At 28.7% G+C, this 19,227-nt stretch overlaps 4 protein-coding genes across 7 annotated transcripts; 2 read left to right on the top strand and 2 right to left on the bottom strand.

Annotated features, from left to right (window-relative positions):
* Positions 1-342: 342 nt before the first annotated feature.
* On the top strand, positions 343-1,915 carry mRpL28 (mitochondrial ribosomal protein L28). Its single transcript, XM_015316510.2, has 6 exons — positions 343-606; positions 721-887; positions 964-1,222; positions 1,295-1,438; positions 1,510-1,703; positions 1,771-1,915. The coding sequence occupies exons 1-6, from the start codon at positions 586-588 to the stop codon at positions 1,826-1,828; spliced, it is 843 nt and encodes a 280-aa protein (XP_015171996.2). The 5' UTR covers positions 343-585; the 3' UTR covers positions 1,829-1,915.
* A 211-nt stretch (positions 1,916-2,126) lies between these two features.
* On the bottom strand, positions 2,127-8,770 carry LOC107064142 (putative phosphorylase b kinase regulatory subunit alpha). Of its 3 annotated transcripts, none has more exons than XM_015316507.2 (15): positions 8,209-8,770; positions 7,561-8,060; positions 7,027-7,472; positions 6,604-6,919; positions 6,297-6,510; positions 6,062-6,171; positions 5,825-5,972; positions 4,736-4,914; positions 4,503-4,653; positions 3,895-4,190; positions 3,259-3,814; positions 3,123-3,175; positions 2,893-3,051; positions 2,532-2,789; positions 2,127-2,460 (listed from the first exon to the last, which is right to left on the bottom strand). In XM_015316507.2, the coding sequence occupies exons 2-15, from the start codon at positions 8,047-8,049 to the stop codon at positions 2,233-2,235; spliced, it is 3,603 nt and encodes a 1,200-aa protein (XP_015171993.1). In that variant the 5' UTR covers positions 8,050-8,060; positions 8,209-8,770; the 3' UTR covers positions 2,127-2,232. The 3 variants fall into 3 exon arrangements, with proteins under 3 accessions (XP_015171993.1, XP_015171995.1, XP_015171994.1); XM_015316509.2 differs by having other exon boundaries at positions 3,895-4,115; XM_015316508.2 differs by lacking the exon at positions 5,825-5,972 and adding an exon at positions 5,072-5,219.
* Positions 8,771-9,660: 890 nt separating this feature from the next.
* LOC107064199 (uncharacterized) lies at positions 9,661-11,356 on the top strand. Its single transcript, XM_015316620.2, has 2 exons — positions 9,661-10,085; positions 10,167-11,356. The coding sequence occupies exons 1-2, from the start codon at positions 9,855-9,857 to the stop codon at positions 10,860-10,862; spliced, it is 927 nt and encodes a 308-aa protein (XP_015172106.2). The 5' UTR covers positions 9,661-9,854; the 3' UTR covers positions 10,863-11,356.
* Positions 11,357-12,186: 830 nt separating this feature from the next.
* LOC107064173 (fatty acid hydroxylase domain-containing protein 2) lies at positions 12,187-18,648 on the bottom strand. Of its 2 annotated transcripts, none has more exons than XM_015316572.2 (6): positions 18,432-18,648; positions 14,877-15,006; positions 14,697-14,800; positions 14,280-14,607; positions 13,933-14,205; positions 12,187-13,845 (listed from the first exon to the last, which is right to left on the bottom strand). In XM_015316572.2, exons 1-6 carry the CDS (start codon positions 18,454-18,456, stop codon positions 13,686-13,688), a joined length of 1,020 nt encoding a protein of 339 aa, XP_015172058.1. In that variant the 5' UTR covers positions 18,457-18,648; the 3' UTR covers positions 12,187-13,685. The 2 variants fall into 2 exon arrangements, with proteins under 2 accessions (XP_015172058.1, XP_015172057.1); XM_015316571.2 differs by lacking the exon at positions 18,432-18,648 and adding an exon at positions 15,860-16,147.
* Between the last annotated feature and the right edge of the window lie 579 nt (positions 18,649-19,227).

Below are 19,227 nucleotides of genomic sequence, written 5' to 3'. Positions count from 1 at the left end.
GCTCAGCGCAAGTTAGAGAGAGACAACATCAACTTCTCACGTTCTATCTCTTTTTTTTTTCACCGACAGGTTTTATGCTGGCTCGTCTCCTCTATGTGTAGTATCTCTATGTTAAAAACGCGTTAACGTAATTGTTATTAATTATTATTAAATAATTGTCTCTCTCTCTTTCTCTCTCCCTCTATATATCTATATATAAATATTTATGTAAACTTATATAGAAAGTTATTCGATAAATTTAAATTACAATTACGTAAATTTTATTCTTCTAGCCGCCGATAAAGGCAGCACCAGTTGCATACAACTCGAACGCCATCTACCGTTCAATCCAATGAAAATTTTTGTAGTATCGGACAAGAATGATTTTTTTTTTTACTATCTAGTGGTGTCTGTGTAATTTAATATTACTTTAGTATTATTAAATTGTTATACTTTTTTAATATTACAAATATTTATGAAATAATTTTTCGTAACATGAAATTAAAATCTATATAATATTATATAATTATAGAGTATGTATATATATAGATACATATACATATATATAAAAGTTTTAAAATTAAAAAGTCTATAACCTCCAAAAACATGTCTGCCACTAAAGTACAGGTAAGATTAATAATTGCAAATAAAATTATCAATTATATGTCCTAATTAGATAAAATATATGATTGAGAATAATGTATTAATATAAATTATATAATAAATTTGTATCGATTTTAGTCATTATATTTGTTTCGAAAATCAAATAAATGGACTAAAGGAGTAGGAGCATCTTTACCAGAAGAATATAAAAAATTTTGGAAAGAATGGAAAGTGCAAGAACCTACTGCAGTTCATTATATAAAAGAGGAGGGAAAATATACTAGAAATGAAGAAACAGGAGAAGTGTATGTTTCAAAAAAAAAAGTTAATTTTAATCAAACTATGTTAATAGAATATTTATCATTTGTTGTTTCATTTTAGTTATCCGGTACAAAATGTACCAATTCCTGTGAAATATCCGAAAGAATTTAGCGAGTTTATATTAGGCGGAGAGGCTATAGTTCAAGGATTCGTAAAACGTGGAAAATATTATCGCAGAACTCCCCATTTTTGGTTTCCTCAATTAAGAAAATCAATTCTCTATAGCGAAGTTTTGGATACGTATATAAGAACTATCATTACACTTAGAACTATTAATTTAATTCATGAAAACTATGGATTTGATCATTATTTATTGAAGGTATATATTACGGTATAAAAAAAGTATTAGAAAAAAAATATTAACAAAATAAAATTATAATTCATTTCTTAGACTCCAGCATGCGACTTGAAATCACATCTCGCTTTAAGATTAAAGCGAGAAATACTTATAGCATTGGCAGATAAAACATTATATCCAAATGATGAAGCTAAACGAGAAGAAGTATATAACAAATATTCACAATATTTATCTTCAGTAAGTTATTACATTTGTTAACTGTTTTAACTTTGAAATTATCTTTATTTGTATTATCTTTTACTTTCTAGTATACGCGAGAAGAAATTGAATGGTATGGTTTAACGTTTAACGACGCATGTAAAAAATATATTGAAATGCATGGTAATAAAAAGAATATAGTTGAACCATTAAAAATTAAATACAGATCAGAATTAATAGCTAAACTTAAAGAGAACAATATTGAAGAAGCACAGGGTGTTGATGTCAGTTTACCAGATAAAAAGTATGCATTGTATAAATAATCTTTTTAAATTATTTAAACTTTTTTTAACTAAATATAATTTTTATAGGGACGGTACATGGCTATCCAAATGGAATCCATTTCAAAAGACATCAGAAACCAAATAGATAACATTTGTAATTTTGATAATGGATATTTTGTAAATAGTAAAACAAAAAGGGAAAATATTTCTAGTAAATGTAATACCAAAAACATATGTTTTTTCTTTTTTTTTTCATTTTTCACACTACAAATTTATTGATATTAGATTTCGAAATTATTCGTGATGATATAAAGGATACTTTATATGATATTAAAATCAATTTTTAAGAGAACTTTCATTATTACGAAATTATTAAAATCTGTAATTAATTAAAACTTTCCTATAAAGAAAGATAAAACAAAATAAAATACAAGATTCACATATATATGTAATATGTATATTGTACCCTAGATATGAAAGAAATTATCTAAGAAAACTCTCAAATTTAAAACAAAATTTACTAAACTTCCTTTGACGCAAACAATAAAACTATGATATTGAACATTCTACATCACCATCTTTTGGCAAGCAATCTAATAATGATGCTACAGCTCTTGTAATGTATGTCATTGTTCCAAAACTACCACTAGGAGCACTATCATAAAAGTGTTGGCATACGTAAGCTGCTCCACCACACAGAAGATTTCCCAATGCAGTTGTTTCACGCTGTTCTTTCGGTTTGGCACAACAAAGAGTAGCATCACCATCGACTTTCATCTAAAAATGATATATTGATTAGAATTCTATTCATAAATATTTAAATTAATAGCCATATTATTATTCCATACCTGATCTTCCAAAAAAATAGCATTAGCCTTATGTACTAAATGTTCAACAGCAATAAGACCTCCTAAAGAAGCTACTGCATTATGTTCTGTTACCAATGTTAATACCATTAAAGCTTCAACAACGAGTTGACGATATTCTGGTTGCGGTATGGTGTTTAAAACTGTTTCTACTGCTAAAGCAAATTTTAATTCACCTGGTGTCATTTCTTGAGTAAGATTTTGAGGAAGAACACGTCCCTCTATAGCTAAACCGTGACACTAGAAAAAAAAATTATAATAATAAAAAGTTAATAAATGAATAAGTTAGTACACACATATACATATATATATATATATATATATTAAAATTTTAAAAATATACCCTTTCTAAAACTTGCCAAACTCGTGGATAAAAACCACGTGGTACTCTGTTAAGTGCACCATCCAATCTACGCCTTCTTAACCATTGTCCTTGACGATCAGGTTCAGTTTCACTGCTATCTGTTTGATCGGGACTTAAAAATCCACCAATCTGAGATTTCTAAAACAATGTCGTTACAAAATTGTATATTTTTTTACATTGATTATTTTAAAATCAAATTTATTATTTACCTTGCTCACTCTACTTGATTTGCAACTGATGATAGAAAAATTACCTCTTCCAACTGCAAAAGTAATAAAACATTAAAGTTGTTATTATTATATTGAATTAATTTTATTCCTAATAAAAATGTAAGACAAAATTTACCACTACTTATAGCAAATTCTTTTCCACTCATGATATGATGTAAAAGATTTTTCATTTCAAATGGTGATAAATTCAACAAATGTTCGGAAGCTTCTTCACCCGTACAAATCAATGTTCTTGACAATTCCGTGGCCATTACTTGAATAATTAATCCAACCCTAAGCCTCAACATTTCATGAAATAGCTGCGGTTCTGTTCTAATAAACATAGCTAAATATACAAGCAATTCTTGCGTTAACATAGCCGTAGATTCATCATCTCCATATGCTTGATGAATCAATGATCTTAATTCATTCTCGGGTAATGGAGCTACAATCGTATGCTCATTGCTTGGTGGCATTCCAACAGTAACTTGTTTTTGTCGTACTAACAAATCAGTCACAGCTTTTGCTAAATCTTCTACTCTTTTTCCTAGCATACCAGCAGAGTGACGAACAATGCCCCACATTTTTTGTTGACATGCTTTCTCATAAAGATCCTTTAATAAATCTTTTACTAATACTGGATGACCTTCTTCTACCATTCCCGTATTGAAATAAAGTCCTTGTGAGTCGACCTATAATGCATATCAAATTATACATTTTATAAATAAAAACAACAACAACAAATAATATATTAAAAACACAATAAACTAACAAGATATTGTAATATGTCTCCCTGTTCTTCAAGACTCTCAGTTTCACGAAGCATTGTTAATAATTCTTCAACTTCCGTATCAGCATATTGTGTCTCAGATATGGCTCGAGATTTATGACTTTTACCAGTAGTTCTCCATATCCGAATATCTTCCGTAGGAGATGGTGTACGATCGTTGATTGGCGGTTGTGTCGAACTTGGACTCAATGTTGTATCTGTCACTTCAATAAATGGATTTAAGTTTATTATAGCTGCAGACGGTCTGCGATCTTCTGTCGTTATTCCAATAAGTTCAGCTACAAAAATTTATATCATATATTAATGTGATTAATTAATGTAATTGTGATTTCTTTAATATATTTACATACAAAATATCACATTTATATATATATATATACATTAGAACTATTAGAATTAAAATAGAATAGAAATTAGTAATAAATATTAGTTAGAACACTTACACTCTCAGAATATGACGAGGACCCATCACAGAATGAATGTATTATAAAAACGTTAAAAGTTCTTCTTTCAGGCAACATGCAATAAAACTTTTAGAAAGTTAAAGGTATCTTTATAGAGTTAATTTAATAATACTAGCTATTACTTACGTTCAACAGCTATAGATCGTGTCTTTTTAATAGCACCTTTAACAGACATTCTTCGTCTCAAATTTTTTCCAGTTCTAACCACCGGTTTGTTAAGAAGACCAGTGCGATGAGGAAAAGCACGCATCAAGTGTTCATCTAAATATTGTTGTACCTAAAAAGACAAGACAAGTTTTTACCCATTTTCCTATTTATCAATTGATATTTATATGTTTTATAACATATGTTGTATTAACCTGAGGATTAAGTTTATCAGGACGTCCATCTTCTGAACTACCTAAGAAGCTCAAATTCGTAATACACGATGTATTAAGAAAATCATTTAGATTTCCCAGTGATACTCTAGTACCATTAATATAACCACTCTTCAATTTTTTCATAGTAGTTATCATTGCCAATGGTATTTTTCCTTGATCTGTAATGATAAATATTTTTCTTGAATCTTACAAATTGAACAAAATGCAATCATATAATTAACAGCACTATAGTTGAAAACTAAAAGCTATTCAAAAGTAGGTCTTGTTATATTGACTACTTTTTCTTATGATGATCTAAAGCTGCCAAGATCGTACCTAAATGATTATGAGTAGCAACTAGTGTTATGGTAGGCCTGCCGAGCATTTGCTTCCAGTTGATGGTCAGGAAGGCCAAGTTGGTTGTAAAAGTATTCGCAAGGAGAGCCGCATCATTTGTTGTGTAGTATTCCTCCGCGTCAAAGTTCTAACACATGCAACAAACGCGTACACCACCAAACACATAAGCTATCTGCTAATGTTTCTAGCCAGATTAAAGAGATTATGATTTTTCTATGATTGTTTCTTTTATGTTAAATGAATTGCAATTTGTTTTTTTTTTCTTTTTTTTTTTCCAAATCATTAGTTCATTATGTCAAATATTTTAACATTAGCAGCTTTTGCTCAAAATATTATAAACAGTGATCTTTTTAAAAAACAAAATAATAATAGTTAGTATATCATAAAACAGATAATACTTAATTTAATTCTTCACTGATGAAAATTAATTATAATAACCAGCTATAGCCATTAAGCAAGATTGACGGCAAAAAAACAAATGCAAACATGCAGACAGATGTGATATGAGTAAAAACGGGGAATGAATTTTCATTTTATAGAAAATATATCAGAATATTTTCTAAACAAACATGTTATCGGAAAACCAGGAACCTATCGTCTATACCTCCACAATTAAAAGATATATAAGACTTCTCACAATATATCGAAGGTTATCTTAATATTTTTCGTAATATGTGAGGAAGACAATAACAAAGATCAAAACTATGGCTTTCAGACAATACGTTACTGTACCTAGATGAATGTTCTTGAGGGGCATGACCACAAGAGGCCGGCCCAACATATTCTGCCAGCTAGACTTCAAGAAATTAATTTCGCCTTTGAATATGTCAATCATGAGCTCATAGTCCGATGCGATGTAGAAGCGGGTCATATCTGTCAACTAATGTTTGGTGCAAGAACAACAGGCAACATAAGAAAAGAAACAAGAATAGAATGGTGAAAAAGATCTACGGACATTCAGATACTAACCTGTGGTGTGAATGCGAATATTTTATCGTGTAGAGAATACAATTTACTGGTACTCAGGATCCCAACATCTCTTGATTTACGGCCAGATAATCCTAACTTTTTATTTCGTCCTGAAAATATTAATTGTTTATTTAATATTTTATATATAATACTTTTTTTTAATTATATATTCAATATATAGCAGTTATTATAACATGCTTGAAATATTGCATTAAATATCTATTATTATAATTACCTAAATAAGTATATAAATGACTAAGTACTTTCGCTGGTTGTACTTCTATTGGGGCTACTTCCGCGATGGTTTGGACATGAATATCATGTTGTGCAATTTTTTCTCTAATCTCTGCATCTTCTGCCAAAATAACGACTTGAACCACAACATCCGGTTTTTTTTCACTGCACAAACGTCGATTCAGTGGATCTAATTCACCCACTGCTAGAAAGCCCTGTTTAAAAAGAGTATAGTCAAATATCGATCAATAAAATTAAACATATATATATATTTTTTTCACATATAGAAGAATTATAAGTATACTTACTTCTTGCAATAATTTTCCCAAAATGTAAAGAGATTGTGCCCACATAAATGGATATCTACCTAAAGCTATGCGAGGTTGACTACCAGGCTGAATATATTCTGCTGCAACATTTTCAGGTGCAACTGAATATAGCTCAGGAACTAATCTCATTCCATCATCTGCTTTAATCGTTATTTGTTCGAGTAACTTTGAGTACTCTGCTACTGCTTCTTTATTTCCTTGGAAACAATAATCTAATATTAAATAACAAAAAAATAATGGCCACTCGCATTCTATATTTTCAAACATGCGTAGTTCCCATGGTTCGTAATATAATCTGTAAATAAATAAATAATATATATATATATATAATATTAATTTAAAAAGTTAGATGTTTAAAATTATTATTATCATATTAAACATTTCTATTTCATCTTATTATACCTGCTAGGATCTTCCTTCGGTGTTCTATATCCATCACGTAAAAATCTCTTACATCCATAACGTCCTTGTAATTTACTCGTTATCGCTTCTCTTGTTAGTTGTATTAAATTAGGTTCATCTACCGCAAATGCAGGAAAACTTATTATAGACAATAAACCACTATCCAATTCTTTAGAATTAGATTCTCTAGGTAACATAGATTGTAAAACAGCTTGACACTTTTGTGCTTCATCTGCTAATACATGAATTACAGAAGTAGGTCCACCTCTAGCACCAAATAAATCTAATTCGTTCAATGCTTCCATTGCAGCTTTTGCCATTCCAATACTGCTAGCATTTAATTCAGGTAAACCATGATTAGTTTTATCACCTCTTTCCCAAATCCCGTAATCAGGAGTACAATAAGCTGATTCGATGTAAAATACTAAATTTTGTATAAAAGCAACCTACGTATATAAACACAGATAAGTCAATAAAACAGGTATAACGTTATATAATTAATAATATTATTCAATTATTCTAAATACTTCTTACCTCGTCAAGATTAAATACAATTTGTAAGCCAGATGCTGTCATCTGAGCAAGTACCAAAAGATATAGAGAAGTAGCATCTATTTGTAAATGGCCCCATTCGTTATCTCCGACAACAGACTGTCCATTAACAGAACTATATTTAGCGTGTAAGGCATCAAGAGGATTTTGACTAGATTTAAACTTTTCAACTTTATCTTTTTGCTGCATCATAGCCATAAGTAAACCTCTCATTAATTTAACACAACTTTGTTCCAATTCATAAGTTTTGGCTCTATCTTCATCAACGTCAGCTATCTTTTTATATGCCATTGATAATCCCCAAACAGCGAGGATACAATAAATATTATCACGAACCCATGCATGATTATTGTCGCTGCTTGCAGGAAATAAACCAGTAACAGGATTTTGATGATTCATAATAATCTTATGTACTATTCTCTGGTAATAGTCCAAACGGACGCCAGAATTACTTCTACTACGCATCTTCATGTGTATGAAAACTGTAACATTTAATTTCAGATTATATAATACCACATTGTGTCATATATTATTTGTATAATTTAATAATTCTTCTTATCAATATAATGTAATATAATAGAAATAGCATAAAGGTTAAATAAAAATTGTATTATCATTATATAAACATACCCTCTTGTTAATATAAACACTTTAACGTAACAACTGAAAATGTATTTCTAAATGCGTATTATATTAGATGAATTGTAATTCGAGAATATTTTAACAAACGCATTCTAATCAATTTTTTTAATATCACGAAATGATTCTGTTTATTGGTCAAATTTATCGATAATTGTAATATTAAATTAATAAAAAGTGAAAACGCGAATGTCAAGTATCGCACTAATAATAAAAACTTCTTTCCTAGATTTTAGATTCGTTCTAGGTGTGACTTTGTCCAACTGTACATAAAGTCACATTGACTATATTCGTAACCTTTTTTAGATCTACGTTCTTTGCTCAATTCGTTTGATGACGTATCCAATTGTAAAAGATTTATTGAAACAATTAATACGTGTTATACAGTTATATATTTTTTTTTGTATTTTCTATTCAATTATTCACAAAACAATTATTGAATTTTATAACCACTAATTTTTTTTTTCCACTTTCTTCATTTCCTCCAACTGTAGAAAAGAATTACAAATTTCAAATGTGCACGTGTTTTCTCGAGATACAGAATTAGTACGTACTAGGGACCCTGTAGGAGGGACGCGCCAAAGAATTTTTGGGGACAGGAACTTATGTAATCACGTGATTGCGCGCGAATCAATCAAACATTTTAAATAGTATATAAAAGTTGTATATAGTAATAGTGAATAGTATAGGGGATAGAGTGGTGAATTGGTTTGAAAAAAATTATGAAATAATGAATTGCATCAAATACAGAAAAAAAATTAACCATATTTAATGATAATTAAAAAATTTATATTAAAATAGAATAGGTTAGACAAAAAAATTATTATTAATTCAAAAAGAAAGATTCAATTAAGTTTGATTTGATTGATAAGGCATTACAGTATTTAGAAATTTCAAAACAACTTGTAGGAATTTATACAATTTTGATAAATACAATTATCTACTACATATATATTATATTTACAATTATTTTAATCATTCGAACAATTTGTTTTTAATTTGCAATATTAATAAATCAGTTAGGATTCCTGGTCATTATATCTTCATAACTAACCACAACTAAAGATAAACATGGCTGTGCGTTGAATCGGAAGCTATCCCCCAAAATTTTCAGCCAATAGCAACCCCAGCAATATGTATGGCGTGTCCCTCCTACAGGGTCTCTAGTACGTACAAAAAAAAAAGGAAAATCGATCCAAAGCGGGAAAGTATATAATTTCAAATTAATTTACTAAAGACATTTAGTAAAAAAAAAAAAAAAAACTTCGATTATTGAAATCGATTACAATAAACTTGAATAAATTTCAATTGTTTATAACAAATTTTGACGAATTAGAAAACTATGAGAGAGCACGAATCTCGTGTGAATTATTTGTGAATCGAATAAAAGTACTAATGTCGCAGATCTGTAAACGAGCCTTAATGATTTGTATTTTCTGTTGTTTTGCGCAACAATTTGATTCGGAGTTAATTTCAAAGGCAGTTAGCTGCGAAGTGGATATGGAGTAGACATTTTTGCAGTGGTTGCGAACCACTTTTTTTTAGTTTTTATATATATGTTTTAAATAAATTTTACAGTTCTGCTGTTAAAATTAAAGATCGTTTTGGCCTCGATAACATTTACAAAATTAATAACTATGAGCTACATAAAGATGATTAATTTCAAGAAAATTCTACTGTTATTATGTATTACATCTGGTTTAACCTCGTCTGCCAACAACGAAACACAAACAGATGGTGGTGAATCAAATAAACTTTCCTCGAATTCAAATAATTCGAATACTTTGACTACTTTAACACAAAAGAATATTGAACCGGTCATACCATTAACAACGATCTTTCCATCCATTAGCACCAAGGATTATGAAGTATGATTAACTTAAATTAATATGTCATTTGACGTAACACAAGTATTATGTTGAACAAAAACTATTTTTATATGATTGTAGGCAAAAAGTAATAGTTTCGTACAAACAGAAGGTGGTCCAATCTCAAATTTACCGTCCGTTAAATCATCGATATTCAATCAGAAAGTAATTGCCAAAAATAATTCTACATCAATGACGGTTGATAATGTATCTGTAAACAATGAGAATGTTAGTCTAACCATGACAACAAAAAAAGATCTACCAGTTTTGGATAGGAAAAGAGGATATTTAACTTCTGATCAAACAACTGTTAGCAATGTTAAAATAGAACATGATAATAATGATAATAATAATAATAATATAAATAATTCTAAAATTGAAGATATCTCTACAAAAGTAGTTGACAATGTTAAACAATTGAATGATATGAGTACTACTGTACTACATGTATCAGATATATCAGAAACAAAACTAAATGATACAATTACTTCTATAATGCCACCTGCGAACAAACATAAGCCAAACCCAAAACCAACTGTGACAATGGGTGGGGGTTCAGCAGATCCAAATAAGCCTATACCACCATCACCAACTAAAGATTCTCCATTAGGAATGCCAAGAAAAATTGACTATATCATACCTATTGCTATTACCATTGTTGCACTTCCAATATTGGGTATAGCTAGTTTCTTTCTTTATAACCGAGGTAAAGACTGTTGGGATAAGAGGCACTACAGAAGGATGGACTTTCTTATCGATGGAATGTATAATGATTAGGTAACGAAGGAATATATATATCTGAGAATGATACTTGCAATAAGATTTTGTAATATACATAGTAGGCAGCTAAACTGCTTTATAATTATATTTTGTTATATTGTTTTTGTTCTTCTCTAAACATGATGATCAAAGGAAATTTTGTTTTTTTTATATAATTTGATTAGAGAGATTTATTTTATATTGACATGTATATATTGTATGACATTGTTTGACAAAAATTTTGTTAAGATTTTGTTTATTATAAATGTTATGTAGAATTCGATTGTGTGAAAAAGAAAAAGAAAAAAAGCAATGCTGTATAAAGAAAAATTAATTGAAAGAAGGAAAGGCAATGTCAGTAATAAGAACAGAAAATTTCATTGTGTCTGTATAAAAGGAATATTTAAATTAACAATGAATCAAATTTAAGAACGTTGATTACAGTATAACTGTTGGATGTGTAATATGTTAATCTTATATTAAAAAAAAAAAAAAAAAAAAAACAAAAACAAGGCTTTATACAAATTAGCCAAATTTACCTGCTATATATCCAGGAATATAAATGAACAATAATGATATTATGAAGATAAAAATATCAAACTATTTTTAGTAGAATATAATAATGCAAAGATATAATACATTCTTATATATCGAAGTAGACAATAACCGGCATTATCCAACAAGACCTTGCCCTTCAATTTATAAATATAATTACAACAGATTATTGTAAAATAAGACAAAATATACTCAGTTGTTTTTTTTTTTTTTTTTTTTTAAATTGAAGTATGGTGCATAAGATTTGATGACCAAAGAAGTATGTAATTGAGATAACATAAATGTAGTAACATTGTTGCATTTACTTGTATTCATTTGATTTTTACATATTTTTTACATACTATTTTTTTTTTCTTTTTTTTTTTTTTTTCGTTAGAAATAACACGAAAAAAAGCTCATGTTGTGTACATACATTGAACTATTGCCATAAGTAAATGTGTTCTATTGACAATGTTTGATAATTGTCTTATATTGTTGCAAAATCTATCAATGATTTATGGATTGCGTCCATTGTAAAGTTTTCATCAAAATTGTTGTTTATGAAGGTTATATTTTGTCTAAGTATGAAAAAAGCAATAATAATTATTTTTATACATGTGTATATGTAAAAAATTTATCAATATTGTTATGAAATATAGATACTTACAAGCACGATCATATTTAATGATTAAACCCATTTAATATATATATATATATATATTTTTTTTTTTGTAATTAAGACAACAAGCGCACATAAATGACAAAAAAAGATTTGTGTAAGTGTTATAAAATTTGCATTCTCTCTATATTTCTTTTTTTTTTCTCTTTCTCTTTCTCTTTCTTTTTTTATAGACGAAATTTCTGAAGATTTTTATTATTAAGCTTTTTGTGTGTAGGTACATAAATTCAGTGACATATCATTATACGTAAAATCACATATTGTACATCCATTAACAGATAACTATTGTGAGAAAGATGATTAATATCATCCATCGTATTAACTTACAAAGAATAATGCCTTTTTTTCTTATATAATATTAGGTACTATGGGTTATTGCAAAATATCATATCATTGATCAATTGTTATAATGTTTACTGAAAATGCAGTATATATTGAATCTCACAAATCGTATTATTTCTCGAACAGCATATTTTTAAAAGTAAAAACTATGAGATAAAATAAAAAAAAAAAAAGAAAAATATACAATCAGTTTTTTTAAAATATGGATATATCGTTCAAGTTCGATTCATCCACAATTATAATTTCGATGATGATATTATGTACATTTTGTACTACATAGTACGTTTATATAAGCAATTTTCAATTAATTTGAATGTACCTCAAATGTATAAAGCTAATATAATATTTAATAGTTATTATGCACACGTACCGTACCACCTAACTAATAAATTCGCTACGAAAAAAATGACTACGAACTTAACGTGGAATACATTGAAATCGTTAAGTCATTGATTATATATAAACTACGATAAAATAAATATAAAAATAGTATTTGTCATAAAGTCAAGTTTAATATTAACAGCTTATTAATTGGAACGATTAACGCAATCTATCGATCCGATAGTTTTTTTTTCAAGAATGTTATTTTTATATAATTATTATGTTAATTTTGTTTACGATGATTTCCGCTTGTCGTGACGATCTCATGTTTTCGCGTTAATGATTTAAATCAAAATTTACATTAACGTTTACACTAATAAATTAAAAATCCGTCCAATTATTACGTTCAAAAAGGAATTTCTTTCTTATCATAGACAAAATGATTTATATCAAATTACACATTTTTGAATATATATTTTGATGTAGAAAGGAAAAGTAAAAAAATAGTATAAGTTGTTGTGCATATAATTACAGCCGAAAGAAATCTCTTTTCTTTTTCTCTCTCTCTCTCTCTTTCACTCTCTCTCTCTTTCTTTTTCTCTCTAAAATAAACGCTACAAATATCATGTAGTAACAAAAAAAAAAAAGATAAAATTATCTTAAAAATTTGGTTTAAATGACTCGTGAATGGGTCGAATTATGTAGATAAAGTTCAGCGAGATTAGGCCTCGATTGATCACGCTGACCTATGGTTGTGCACAATTGAACAAGTTCACGAATCGGTATTATACCGATCGTAGAGTTCCGAAACTTCTTTAAGATTAATCGAAGAAGAATCGTTTGTCAAATGCAAACCGAAGTAATCGTCGTCATTATTTTTCTTATTCGACGATACCGATCTGAACCAGGAAGTTTAGTTTCAAGATTAATCTCGACATGTTTATACAACCGAATATATTATCTTCTTATTTAGATTTATATTTAGTTTCATCAGGAAATGCCTCTCTCGGTGGTACCAAACTAAGCATCATCACGTGACGTTGATAAGCTCGTGAATTACGAAATTGAGTATCTGTTCCATGAAGACGATCTAAAACGCCTAATACTCCAAAACATTGATTAAATCTGAAACAAATAAACACGTTTATTTGTATTATTTAAAAAAAAATGCGAAAGAGATGATGAAATATCTTTGTATGATGAATTTCTGACCTTAAGTGATGAAAATCATGTGCCTCTGGAGATGGGAAAAACGGTAAATGATAACCAGAATGAGCATTCAACGTCGAAAGAATCGCAAGAGAGAACCACAACCATGCGGTTGCTACGTGAGAGCCAACGATGAAAACACCGAGAAACGGTGGAATCAAATTGGAGCCAATGTGTTCTAAAGGATGACAGTACATCGCTGTTACCGCTACTGGTGCAGTCCATTCATGATGCTGTTTATGTATGTACTTGTACAGGTAACGGCTGTGCAGGAATCTATATAATCATGAAATGAAATATAGAAGAAAAATGTCTTTCTCAATCATATCAGGCTTTAATAAAGTGTATACCTATGTGAATAGTAAAATCCAATTTCCTCGAACAATATATGAATGGCGATCTCAACGAGCACCCAGTGAAAAGTCGGCAATTCTCTTACCGAGGGATAACCGCGCCATTCCATAAAGTGATAACTGCAGTATGCTATAGGAAGTCCAACGATTATCTGATTTAACAATACTTGAGCGATTACTTTGCAGAGTTCTCTTGTGTCAACTGGCTCGTTCGTGCCTGGTTGTATCTTGTATCTTCGTAAAGCTGCTGGACGATTTGTAACGTCAAGGATCGTATAAATGCCTCCAAAAATCCAGTAAACCATGAATGTCAATCCCATTGATCCTAAATAAATATAATATACTATATTTACAATTTACTTATATAAATATTATTATTATTACGGTGTTTCTTTATTTTTTATTTTATTATACCATAAACCCATAAGGTTACAGGATCGTCTCCAAACTTATTCAAAATCTTGTCCCATTGAGCTTGCCAAAAATCACCGGAAGCGCCCCAAAATCTTTGGAGATGCCTATAATATAATGTAAAAATATTAAATGTGACATCGATCACGTAATTTGTTGTCAAAAGAAAAAAATATTCTTTACCATGTCAACGAATTGCAAACGGCAGCAAATCCAATAACAACAGTTCCGATGACGAAAAGAACGCTTCTCAAACTCGAAAGCAACGTAGGCGGAGTTTGATTTTTGCCGGCATCTCCGCTTGGATTGGAAACTAGAACATTTTCAAATGATTTATTATTATTCATGAACAATTTGAAATATTGACTGTGTGGTTTTTTCCTTTTTTTTCTTTTTTTTTTTTTTTTACATCTTAAATATAAATACATCGAAAATGATTAATATTTAATCGTGGATAGCTGAAATGATAAATAAAATATATTTACAAAAGTTTTATACAAATGTCGATAAAAATATATCATAAGACAAACAATTATTTTTTATCATTTCATTCGAGCTAATTATTGTGAAATAAATTGAACAAAAAATCATTTAATTATAAGGATATTAAAACGAGTCGATATTAAAACGATATATCGATTGACATCGATATTTTAAATAGAAAAACTATTATAAATTATTCTAATTGCTTAGAACAATTGAAGATAAATGCGATATAGAGGATCAAAGATGAATTAATTTTTACAATCGTATTACAAAAACCAAATGAAATGAATAAATTGATTTCTTCTTATATGAATTATATCATATAACGTTTTAATGTATATTTTACAGACAATCAAAATATTTCATGAATATTATAGACATATATATATATATGTAATGTAATAAATTGTATCATTTCTTTTCTATTAGATCATTCTCTTTCTTTCTCGCAAATTAATAGAATTAAAAGCTAACTAATAAATAAATATATACAGACATAGAGATATAAATACGAGAAAAGTAAAACAATATGGTGAAATGAAGATAAAAAGTAAGTTACCGATTGTCCAATTCTATTGAAACGTAAAGAAAAAAATTTCTTCGAAAGACAGAAAAACAAACAAAAAAAAAGAAAAACTAAATACATGTTAATAAATTTCTCACGATTCTATGTGACTCACGTTTCAATTGCGTTGAACCGCACACTTGTTGTTGTAGCTGGGATTTCTTTTTGATTATCTTTCGAAACATTTTATTTAAGAGACTTATGCTCGACATGATTCGATTGCCCGCCGTTATGGGAAACTGATTGATATTACACTACAATATGGATTGATCTTAGAGATCGTAATTTAGAATAAAAATTAACTAAAATACGAGATCCAAATACAAAACTCGTTATTTCACATACAGCATCGTATCATTAAATGAAACGCACTACACCGTGTATGTCCGTTCGTAGTTCATCATCAGCTAACAAAGACCAAACGAGAGAGAGAAAGAAAGAAAGAGATAGAGAGAGAGAGAGAGAGAGAGAGAGAGAGAGCGATAGAAAGAGAGAGAGAGCCTTTGCTTATCCCTTCCACAATCTTTCATATTTATTTAGTGTTTTTTTTTTTATCTGGTATCATTATTTAATTTTGACAACAGTGAAATTACATCATTGACATTTAAAAAATATTTTTTTATTTCCTTATTAATATTAAACAATTAATTTATTCATTTTTTATATATATATATATATTTAAATATTATTTCAGTATATTTTTTCTTTTCTTTTCCATCTCTTTCTCGTTAATTTACAGTTAAAATAACGTAAGCATTAAATTAAAGTCTTACATAAAGATTATATATATATATATATATATTTTTTTTTTTTCATGAATTTATTCATGAAGTTAAAAAAGTTTGAATGATTATCAAGTAATTTTTAATAAGGTTAAAGTTTAACAGTATATATAAGTGTGCATATTTGGATGTTTCAAAAGTTACTTTAGCAAACTGAAGAATTACACATTTTTTTTTGAAGCAAGTTTTGAAATATAACGACGTTATTGCTCATATCGATTTTTTTTCAACGACACTGTAACTGAAAATTTATATTCTTGAAATGAAAAACAAATTTATCGTAATTCTTTTGTTAAATTAAGTAATTGCAAATGTTTATTTTTTTCCTTTCTTGATAAAATGACTTTTGAAATATCCTCTGTATACGTAAATATACAGGAAAATATAGAAGAAGAAAAAAAATAATAATAATATATAACAATAAAATATATTATTTTGACAAATAATTTAAATTCATAATTAAAAAATAGCTGTTTTCTGTGTGTCGATGATTTTTATTTAAACTATTAGTAAAAAAAAAAAAAAAAAAAAAAAAAAAATCTATCTCATCTATTGATGCAACGAATTATAAATAAACGTTCCATGCTAACAATTTAATATTATTGCTTTACAGAGACATCACCTGTGGATGTTAGTTTAAAATCATTCGAATGTTCTTTCTGATTTATAATATATAACAAAATATTATTTGGGATAAAAAAGAAAAAAGAATTGATAAAAAATGTAATATGTTTTATTATCGTATCATCGATCGGTTATTGTATTTTTTGTTATATTTTGACATTGCTTCGTGATTATCAAGGACTGATATTCTAGATTGTGTAACGCAGATTAGTAATATACATATATAGAATATAAAACTTTATCACACACATGGCGCAGATAAGTGCAATAATAAAAACACGATTGCATTCACCTTGCACGTGTATATACTCAAAACGATTTATAAATGTCACAATGAGTAATACACAATTTTTATTATCTATTGGATTGCAAAAGTCATAAGTCAAATATTCATTCCTTAACGTTTTATTAAAGAACTTAACAACAGCTGAGATAATGCTACAGTGTTTGACGCTATAACATTTTCGTCAAAAACAAAAATAAGAAAATAATAAATAATAATTATAATAATATTAATAATAATAATAATAGTAATAACAGTAATAATAATAATAATAATAATAATAACAGAAGATAGAAGGAGGGAGAATTAAAATAATAGAACAAAATAAAAGAATAATAAATAAGCTCGGAGATTTGAACGCCTGAGTAATTAATCGATCGATTTTTGAGCTCGTTTATTTATCCGCAACCTATCCTTTTCTGGCCTTCTCCTTCTTTTCCTTTTTCTTCTTAACCGCGCGCGTTCTACTCTCTTTACTCCCCTCCCCCTCCCCCTCCCCAAATACATATATACAAACATACAACCCACTCGAGAACGGTGCTGCTGCCGCCAACGACGCTGTGGCGATCTGGTTTATAAAATAAATGTCAAACTAAACGAAATTTTACAAGAGAAGAGAAAGTAACGTTGAGACACACATGATGCATCCATCATTTTTATTGATCGGAAACAAAGAAAATAAAGAATCATTCCACGAAATAAGATTAATTTGTTAATTTACGTGACACCATAATTCTTACTATTAATTTTTAGGGGAAAAAAAAAAAATGCAAGCGAAAATATGATAAACAAAAGTAAAAGTAAAACAGAGAAAAGAGATAAAGGTAAAGAAAAAAAGTGGTATAGAGAGAGAGAGAGAGAGAGAGAGAGAGAGAAAGAAAGAGAAGTACATAAAGAGAAAGAGAGAAGGTGTGAGAGAGAAAGAGAAAGAGAAGTACATAAAGAGAAAGAGAGAGAGAGAGAGAGAGAGATAGAAGATTGCACTTCTTCTATTTTACCTTTGCATTGTCTTTGGACGTCCATCACGATCGACGACGTCCACGATAAAATCGTTTATTCCAAATATTCACGTATAGACGCGACGAAGAAGCAAGAAGATCGCATTTGTCTTAACTGCTAGCTCGGATACCGTGTATTAGTCGATATTTTGTGGATACAGACTTGGTCGTCACCATCAGATGCGCCGTAGCATCAGAAAGCGATTCTCCCCTTTCCTCCCTTACTTCCAATTCCTCCCTACCACCCACTATTCTAATGCGCCTGCGATTAAAGGTACACAGGATCGCGTTTAATAGTACCATTTCTTCTCCATCTTACCATTTTTCTCAAACTATGAACAGATGAAATGTGTTATCATTCATAACGATTCATTATTATCGATAACTTTTTCTCGAATTGCGTATCGTTATCAAATTTTTGTCTATCTTTGTTTTGTATCAATTATTATCGATCATCAATTTTTTTTTTCATACAAAAAGCCCGCGAAAATCGATTGACCAATCGCCTTAAGTTTTGTTTATTTGAAAAAAGCGCGCGAGGAATAGTGCCGTTTACTTTTAATTCAAAAGAAAAATAATGTTGTTATATTAGATATTAAATAATTAATCTTATAGATGAATTTTAATCAATTATAATTGATTGCTTATAGGATTAATCATGAATATTATTGACCTATAATAATATGAAATTACATTAGAATTACGTTGGTGTATAATGGAAACTTTTATTATAACAATCCAATCAGTATTTAGAAAAATTATCGTATTTTAATAATTTTGTTTTTTTTTTTATTCG

This window comes from Polistes dominula, unplaced genomic scaffold, assembly GCF_049000335.1.
Source record: "Polistes dominula isolate Pdom_NZ unplaced genomic scaffold, Pdom_raw_medaka contig_77, whole genome shotgun sequence".
NCBI classification, from domain to species: domain Eukaryota; kingdom Metazoa; phylum Arthropoda; class Insecta; order Hymenoptera; family Vespidae; genus Polistes; species Polistes dominula.
Note: the sequence above shows the minus strand (reverse complement) of the source record. Positions and strands in the feature narration are given on the sequence as shown.